The sequence below is a fragment of the Miscanthus floridulus genome, chromosome 9, assembly GCF_019320115.1.
Source record: "Miscanthus floridulus cultivar M001 chromosome 9, ASM1932011v1, whole genome shotgun sequence".
NCBI classification, from domain to species: Eukaryota; Viridiplantae; Streptophyta; class Magnoliopsida; order Poales; family Poaceae; genus Miscanthus; species Miscanthus floridulus.
In genome coordinates, this window is record NC_089588.1 from 88,702,702 (window position 1) to 88,712,064 (window position 9,363).

The 9,363-nt window shown below is 48.7% G+C and overlaps 1 protein-coding gene and 1 long non-coding RNA gene across 3 annotated transcripts; one reads left to right on the forward strand and one right to left on the reverse strand.

Annotated features, from left to right (window-relative positions):
- The first annotated feature begins 1,461 nt into the window (after positions 1-1,461).
- LOC136482345 (uncharacterized) lies at positions 1,462-3,139 on the forward strand. Of its 2 annotated transcripts, none has more exons than XR_010765040.1 (3): positions 1,462-1,623; positions 2,653-2,703; positions 2,838-3,139. It is a non-coding gene; the product is annotated as an uncharacterized lncRNA (long non-coding RNA). The 2 variants fall into 2 exon arrangements; XR_010765041.1 differs by having other exon boundaries at positions 2,653-2,693.
- Positions 3,140-3,631: 492 nt separating this feature from the next.
- On the reverse strand, positions 3,632-7,710 carry LOC136482346 (probable cinnamyl alcohol dehydrogenase). Its single transcript, XM_066479552.1, has 4 exons — positions 7,441-7,710; positions 6,301-6,414; positions 5,388-5,615; positions 3,632-4,548 (listed from the first exon to the last, which is right to left on the reverse strand). The coding sequence occupies exons 1-4, from the start codon at positions 7,527-7,529 to the stop codon at positions 3,882-3,884; spliced, it is 1,098 nt and encodes a 365-aa protein (XP_066335649.1). The 5' UTR covers positions 7,530-7,710; the 3' UTR covers positions 3,632-3,881.
- Between the last annotated feature and the right edge of the window lie 1,653 nt (positions 7,711-9,363).

A 9,363-nucleotide genomic window follows, 5' to 3' on the forward strand; every position in this document is an offset into this window, starting at 1 on the left:
AGCAACACGAGACCGCGGCACCCGTCCCATCCCACGCCAGCGACTCCCCCTCTCCCCCCTCCCTGCCCTATCGCGTCGAGCGACTCCCTCCTCCTGCCCCATCGTAGTGGCGGCGGCCTGGCGCACAGGCAGCGCCCCCTCCTCTCTCTCTCTCTCTCTCCCTCTCTCTCTCTCTCTCTCTCTCTCTCTCTCTCTCTCTCTCTCTCTCTCTCACCCTCTCTCTCCTAACCTGGCGGCCGGGCCCGACCGAGCAGGGCAACGGTGTAGTGCTGGTGCGACCGGCCATCGGCCGTCGCCGGCCCTCCGCGCGGCGGCGCACTCCTCCGCCTCCACATCGCCCGCTCCACCCCCCCCCCCCACGCAGCATGGTCGGGGTGACGGCGAGCGCCAACCGCTGCCTCTTCTCATGTCGATCCCCTCCCCGTCCGCTCTCTCCCCCTCGCCTCCCCGATCCAAATCTGATCCCCGTCCGCTCGCACCTACCCCCACCCACAATGCGTCGCCGTCTTCCCCACCGCGCAAGCCTGATGTGCCGCGCCCACTTCGCGCGAACGCGGGCAGACGAAGGATGTTGAGGCGTGTGGCGACGTGCCGGTGGAGGTCCCATAGGAGACGCAACTTGCGCTCATGGCTTGCCGCCGGCGACGATCCACTACTACAGAAATGAGATCTAGTCTCGGTTGGGAACTAGCTTTACTCCCGGTTTCCCAACCGGGACTAGCAATCCAGGGCTAAAGGTGTTGTTCTTTAGTCCCGGTTTGCCACAACCGGGACTAAAGATCCTCCCAGCTTTTAAAAAAAATAATGCCTCCCACCGTTGCGCCCCGTGAGATTCGAACCCAAGACCTCATGCACTGCCTCGCGCGTAGCTTACCACCTCACCTACACAACACATCTAACAATGGATGGGATGCTTTCCTTTGGAACTAACCCATCCGGAGACCTTTAGTCCCGGTTGGTGTTACCAACCGGGACTAAAGGGTCCTTTAGTCCGGGTTGGTGTTGCCAACCGGGACTAAAGGGTCCTTTAGTCCGGGTTGGTGTTGCCAACCGGGACTAAAGGGTCTACCTTTAGTCTGGGTTGGTATTACCAACCGGGATTAAAGGTTGGAGGACTTTTAGTCCCGGTTTAGCCGTTGGGCAGGGACCTTTAGTCTCGGTTGGAGACACCAACCGGGACTAAAGCCTCTCTAGTCCCGGGGGCAAAAAAATACCGAGGCTAATGCCAAATTGGGACATCGTTCTAAAGTCTGTTCTCTAGTAGTGATCCTCGCCGTCATCTCGATCCTCGCCGCCGCTGCGCCAACGCAGAGCCCCGCCGAGGCCGAGCAGGAGTTAGCCGAAGCCGGCAAGACGCACGCCCCCCCCCCCCCCACCCCCCGATCCGGCTTCCGAGTCCCGCCGCCATCTTGCGTTTGCTAGGTTGCTCCTGGTCGTGGAGGTCAGGCGGGAAGGAGCGGAAGCCGGCAGGGCGCACGCGGCCCTTCCCCATTCGGCTCGCCCACATCCGCGTCGGATCTGCCTACATCGACGTCGCTACGATGGCCAGTGGGTCGCCCGCATCTGCGTTGCTACGACGGCGAGATACGCATCCCCAGTTACTGCAACACCATATTGTCTCTGGTATGATCTTTCTCTTGCTTGATCTTAATGCACTGTTTTTCAATGGTTTCATTACCTATCAAATTCTAAATACCCAGTACTCCTTGTTTGTGGGCTTGGTTCTATAGTCATACGTGGATATTCCCAGAAAGAGTTTCTCTTGATGTTCACACGTTCCCTGGTTGACATGCAGGGCTCATTTGTGCAGTAACCTTCACCCAGCCTATTTTTGGTTTGCTTTTGTACCAAGACATTTATGATTTGGAGATTACTGGAATCGAAGCATCGCACTGACTCTGGTGGTTGATTGGATGTTAGATGGGAGGCAAATTAAACAACATAAGTGACAGAACATGAATCTAAGAGACTAAGATACATATACATTTATAGAAAAAAAATTTGGATATATCTTTCAGATGCTCTGTAAACTGTTATATATAGCTGCACATGAAACTGGAACAAATTGGATGTTGTATTGCTCCAAATTAACTGAAAAAAGAAGTTCCTCAAACTATTCTTCTAAGTTCTTCATACAATTCATACTGGCTTACTGTACTTGGAGACAAGATGTACAATAATGTTTTTAACAAGAACAAAAGAATTTGACTCCCATATCCAAGAGTTAAGATATGTCCTCTGAAACTTTCATGTGTCCGCATACTTGGAACTCATGACCCATCAAAGTCATGCTAAAGTCTCAAACCATCTCAATACATTTTCAGTCCAGTGGGTTAGTTTGATCTCACTTTGTAAAGTTAGAAAAACATGGTTTCAGTTTTCAAATATGATTGTTACCAATTTGTTCTCACTTGTGACTAATAAAATCACAGGAAGTTACTCTCAGTTTCAGTGTTACATCATATTAAACATTTTCTATGAAAACATGGGATGCTATGTCTAAAATCTAATATTTTGATCAGTAATCTTTATTTAATCATTTTGTATTTGGACAATCTTGACATAGCTCCCACAGCTGGAAAAAATGGGTAATATTTGTTTTATTTGTCATAGAATAGTATGGATCCTGATGTATATATTTAACCTTGACAGTCAACAAGAAAACATGAAGCAGAGAGGAGCGCCTCACTGAGGTTTGTTCAGGTTCCAATTTATAAAACGATTGTTGTTCTTCATCCTTTGTCGTTGTCTTATGGTCATTGACAAAAAGTTTCTGTAAGTGACTTTGTAGTTGCATTGCTAATGCTTTGCTTTTGTGTCTCTATCAACTTTTCCAGGCCAGAAAGAAACTTGAAGAGGCTTTCCAGCATGGGAAGCATGCTATTGATGATTTAGTAAATGTTGCAAAGGTATTAACTGCAGTTATCTTTCTTCTGCTGTCTCTTTTTTTGCTGCTGTTATTCAGGCTTCTAAATTTTTTAATTTGATTTATGGCTAATTTTTGAGTTACTACAGGCTTTGTGTTATGTGCTTGTTGTTTATCTACATATTCCAATATAAGGGGCAGAGGGCTTCATGCGCTGGGTCCACTTTATTAGACCGATGCAAGTAGAGGCCACTTTCTTCTGCAGAGGAAGGACAAAGAAAGGACATGGAAAGACAGGTAGCAGGATGAACGATAGTTCTTGTGAAAGAAAGTTAAGTTCTGGATTGAATTTTGGTATGAATGTAAATATGGTGTTGGTGCTTAGCAACCAACTTTTGTTGTAAATACACAATTTATTTCTACCTGAATTCTTGTCATCTATTACATGAATTGAGCACCCAACTCTTGTGGAATGTGTGGCAAGCCGTGGTTGAGACGAGATAAGTGTTTTCGGATTATATACATAGTCATATATAATTGCGTGAAACTTAAACTATGGAAAAAATATCATTGTTTGGTTGTTTTCATGTGCGTCTCCAAAATAAATCCGTTGCGTTAACACGGGCATTATACTAGTAGTAGTAGGCCTAGTCTACTTCCATCGGCGGTCCAGCCCAGTGTAGGAGATGCAGCAACACTGGGGCAAACGTCTGAAAAAGGTTAGCACAAACACGCAGCACCAGAAACACTTGGGCAAAACTGAAATGCTGGTAACACCACACCACATCCTGGCGTACTCCCAGTATAATACGTACTACACATAGTTATTCAGCCTGATGACATTTAAACAGACCATCCATCAACTCATCTGAAAGCCCAGAACATGACGGCAATAACGCGACAAGCCCACAAACTAAATAAAGGAAGCAGAAGAGCATGCAGCCTCGACACGAACGAACGTTGCACTGCACGCGGGGCACACAGCCTCCCCTCACGGCTCAACGACGCGGCGCCGTCAGTTGCTCGGCGCATTGGCCGCCGCCTCCTCGACGTTGCTGCCGGCGACGTCGACGACGAAGCGGTAGCGGACGTCGTTGCGCTCCAGCCGCTCCAGCGCCTCGTTCACGTACCCCATCTTGACCACCTCGATCTGGGAGGTGAGCCCCTTGTCGACGCAGAACTGGAGCACCTCGGCGGTCTCGTCGATGCTGCCGATGAAGCTCCCCGTGATGGCCTTCCGCCCCAGCATCACCATGGGCGACACGAAGCTGAGGGGCTCGGCGATGACGCCCAGCAGCACGTGCTTGCCGTCCAGCTTCAGCAGCGCCAGGTAGGGTTCCAGCGGGTGGTGCACGGGCACCGTGTCGATGATGTAGTCCAGCGAGTCGGCGGCTGCCGCCATGGCCGCCGCGTCCGAGCTCACCAGGTACGCGTCCGCGCCCAGGTGGTCCATCGCCTCCGCGCGCTTCTTGGACGACGAGCTGATCACCGTCACGTGGTGGCCCATGGCCTTGGCCACCTTCACGCCCATGTGGCCCACGCCGCCCAGGCCCAGGATGCCGCCACGGAGGCCCGGGGTCGTCAGCCCAAAGGCCTTCAGCGGGCTGTACACCGTCACGCCCGCGCACAGCAGCGGCGCCGCTTGCTCCGGCGCCAGACCCGCCGGGATCTTCACCACAAACCTGGTAGAAAATGCATTAGTTATCAACTGTAAAAAAATTCTGAACTCTATAGCCATTTGCAATATCGTTACTAAGAAATGTTAAAAATGAGATCAACCTAGGAGAAACTATGCTAGGTGGTTATTTTTTAAATAATAAGAATAAAATAGGAACCTAAATTTGAATTACCGAGGAGGTTGCCATTTTTATTTTTTTATTTTTTTGCAGATTTGACTAGCACCAAAGAAAATTGCTTGAAGAGTTACTGTTCTATCATAATTCACACATATATCCCATTTTTTTAAAAACAAGCAATCGCTATCTCAAAGAATGGTTGGATTAGGTAGTGCGACTTGCCCACTGACTGAAAAAGACAGTACACTAAAGTCGCAGGCAAGTTTGGGATCAAACGATGGAGAATGTTGTCCCCATTTCTCCCAACAACCAGTGATGGTTTTGATGACCAATCTTCAGACTAGAGTAGGTGAGGATTCAGCTTCTGTGGTGATGGCTCAACTTGACAAAGATGAGCCAGTAAAGCACACCAAATCCTACTTTTCACATCACACTCTTGCCTGGTCACCACAAGGCATCCATACCCCGACTTTCAGTTGCAGCTGGATGATAATGGACTTTCCCGATGATAAATTTTTCCCATACCCATATACTCCCATCCGCCTTTTCTAGAAGGATTGGACATCACCATCCACACTTCACAAAAGTTCAAACTGAAGCTCAACTATTTCTTGCTTTGTTCAGACCAACTTTTTTTTTTTAAAAAAAACAAGAAGTTATCTCTAGAACACTGCAGGCAAGACAACGCTGAATTTGGTGATTAGTTTTCAGTTTCAAGAACTCACTTCTGGTCGACGACCATGGTGGAGGCGAAGCCACCCTGCGTGGGCCGGCCGTCAGTGTAAACGTCGTTGTAGGACCAGATCTTCTTGTTGCAGTACTGCTCAACGTTGGCCTTGCAGGGGCTGCACTCGCGGCAGCACCCGACGATCACCCCGACGCCTATCACGTCGCCGACGCCGTACTTGGTCACCTCGGGCCCGACCTCCACCACCTCACCGACCACCTCGTGCCTGCAAAAGTTTCAGACACGACATTAGCAAACCAACCCCATGATAGCTAGTGTGCATTTTTCGCAACGTTATCAGTTCGCAGTCGTGGAGTGGATGGTCAGGAAAAGTTTATGTTTTTTTTTTCACTCGCAAACATGTCAGAAAACAAAAAGTATATAGGCCTGGCGGTGGGGTTTGCTTTACTACTCATTTCTTCAGCTCTTTAGCTATCATGAAAAGAACATCATGATTATTTGAGCCTGTAGAAATTAGACAACAAACTCGATCTTGTGCTTCAAATAATCTCGTAAACTGATGAATGACAGTAATTGGCAACCAACTACGTGAACAAAGAGTATTAGTGTGGTATGTGCCACCTGTAAACCTGAGAATAGCTCTGGACTGAGATGCTGACGTTTGTGGTTATTACCAAATGTGCACTCCTAATATCTACAGATCTATGCAGGTCAATCAGATAGACATACCTAAATTTGTCTGCATGTGTAATTTCCTCATGCAAAAATGCTGAAACCGCATGTCACTACATATATTTCTGTCCTACTCCTTTATACTTTCCAAACAAATTGAATAATAGAATACTGCAAAATTCCGTTTATTGTGAACCATATACGTACGGAGTATATATTACTCGATCCCAAGCTGCTGAAAAATAAAATCGCTAGGGGATGCATGTGTTTGTGCTCACCCAGGGACCATGGGGTACTTCGAAGCCCCGAGGTGGTTCTTGGCCTGGTGGATGTCCGTGTGGCAGATCCCACAGTAAAGCACCTTCACCACCACATCTTCAGGGCCTGTGCTCCTGTTGTTGTTGTTGTTGTCACGACAGCACATTCCCATACGAGAAGAGACGAGTGTTAGTTTATTCTTGCAGAAGACCAGCAGCATATAGAATTATGCAAGAACAGCCACAGTTAGATAAGAGTATCATATATATAGTACTAGTAGTTGATGACATGAGAAAGCACTAGAGAGTTCTCTCGAAGCAATAATAAAAGTTATGCAGGCGATGGATGCTTTCAAATTATTGCACCACAGTTGTATCAGTAGGTAGTATCACCGTATCAGTAATTAGGTCGGGTATTGTACCTGCTAGTACGACGACAAGTCCACAACACGTTGGCTACTGGATCTGTACGAAACGTCGTCAAACTCACGTGCAGTGCAGGATCCAAATTAATGGTTCGAAACAAAATACATTATATCCTCAACCTCAACAGTAGATGAGGAGAAGCGTGCGTGGGTGTACCGTGTACTCTCGCTCAACCTGATAGCTTGTTGGCATGCATGTGCACTAGCTAGAGCTGGACCAGGTATCATGTGCATGCTCTTGTTGAGGAGCAAGCATATAGCCTACGACATGACATGGTTGCTAAGCTAGCTTAGTAGAGCAATCTATCAAGAGAAGAGCAAATCACGCGTAATAAAGGGAGTGTACTCCGTAAATACTAGCAGCGACGAATCAGTTACTCGTATATATGGATCAGAATACGCATCAGCAATTCAGCATTCTCCCCAAATTAAAACCTGCCGGCGCTACGTACGTACTCCTAATAATCATCTATCGTTGCATGTGGATTGAAAATATATCCAAGTTTATTTTTTTATTGTTCATCAAAAACATCAATCAGATATTCTGTTCTTCTTCTACCCGGCCGATCCATCTCGGAGAACTACTGAAGGCGCAGATCGAAACCAACCGCGTCACCCTCCCTCCTGGATCCAGTTTCGTGTTTGCACAAGGAACGGAGACAGTCCGACAGATATGAAGAGGACTAGAGGAGAGGATGAACACGAGCGATCTAGAGACGGCGGCGGCGCGGCGTACCTGAGGGTGTAGGTGTAGGGGGAGAGGTGTCCGGTGGCCTCCCTGGCGGCCCACCCGACCACCTTCCTCTCGGACGCCAGGCTCCCCATCCTCCTCTTGGGACCGGCCGCGATCGACACCGCTACGGGCGGCGGGGACGACGACGGAGCGGGAGGCGGAGGCCTGGAGGGGGGTGGGCGATGGAGACGAGCGAGCCGGCCGGGTGGGTTTAGCCTTCGGAAAGAAAGCAAGCAGCGCGACAACTAGTGCGCCTGTCTTTTTGGGTGAGTAGGGTAGGAAAAAATGCGTGAGCAGAGTGCGCGCTAAATAGGGGCAGCGAGCTCGATCGATCGGCCCTGTGAAAACTGGCAAGTCCTCCAGCCTACCTGTACCTGTACCTGCCAGCAGGATCTTCTGTGGCCGCCACAGTCCACAGGAGAAAAATTAATAAATGATCCCACTGGCTGGAAACCGTGCGCAGCTCGGATGATACCAAACGCATGGGCGTGGCGTGGCGTGGCTCCATATGCAGGTCAGCGAAGAAAACACACACCCACAACTCCGTATGTACTGACAAATTGGACAAGCCCATTGCCACTGGACTATTTGGAGCTTGCTCGGTGCCTCACGCCGCGAGCCGGCCGCGCCTCGCGCCATTCACGCCTCAAGCTGCACTCCCCCGCAGCGTCAACGAATCTTCATTAGACGGCAACAAGTAGATGAGCACACGTTGCAACCATATGTTTCATGCGTTTTATATGCATGTCGCATATTTTTCATATGGATATTGTAAAAGTAGATCTGGCATTGCATATGTTGCAGTAGCTATATATACACGCATGTTGTAAGTGTATGTTTTAAATGTTTCAGTTGTTTCAAACGCATGTTGCAACTATTCTATCTGAACGTTGCATATGTTGCATTGGCTATGCACACATGTTGTAACTGTATGTCTCAAATGTTTCAGCTGTTTCAAACGTATGTTTCATGTGTTTTATCTGGATGTTGCATATGTTGCAGTGGCCATACACATATGTTGCAAGAGTATGTTGTAAATGTTTCATCTATTTCAGACATATGTTGCATCAAATGATTTATGTTGCAAGTGTTCCATGAGCAGACGTGGAAAGTGGGCACAGCGATCCCCGCGCACACGGGAAGCAAAGCGGGCATGGTGGCCTCCCATGTCCATGCGCAGCAATAGGCGGGGCCAGGGCGGCATGCGTGGCGGCAGCAATAGCAGCACGCGGGCAGGCAAGAGCTGCATGTCTTGTTCTTTGATCTCACAACCTGAATTTTAGACTTTTCTTAGTGTTGTGGGCTTCTCTTAGTGTTTTAGCATTTAATTTAGTATAAATTTCCCTACCAAATGCCTCCTATTAATGATTTCCATGCGCGGAGAAGAAAGCGGGGACCAAGGTGGCCGAGGCACAATGCTACGCGTCGAGCAGCGAGGAGAGCTAGATGGGACAGGGGTACGGAGAAGAAAGTAGAGTCGAGAGGGGAGAGTGAAGAAGAAAGTGGGAGTCGACCGAGCGCGTGGCTTTGTCATTGACCGGGAAGTTAGGGTTTTGATGCCGTTATATATAAGAGGGAGAGATGCCTAAGATGGGCTTGGAAATCGTGCAGGGTGGACCGTCACGGTGTGCTAAGTGGGCTAGCACGGCGTGCCGAGCAAGCGCCCCAAGCATGACCCACACATCGGGTTGGGCCGGACCAAAACGTCAGGCCATGGACCATGCCTATGTGCCTCGGGCCTTATGACCATCTATATTCACTGGTATCATTCGGGTTCCTTTGGTTACAGTGGCACCAAGCCACAGCTAGAAAGTGTCCTCTCCAACGGAGTCTTAGGGTGTTTTTGGTTGGGTTTGTGAGAGCTGTTTCTTTACTTTTAAAAAGCCAAAATCCAATCAAAAGGATAGAAATCAGAAACTGTTGTTT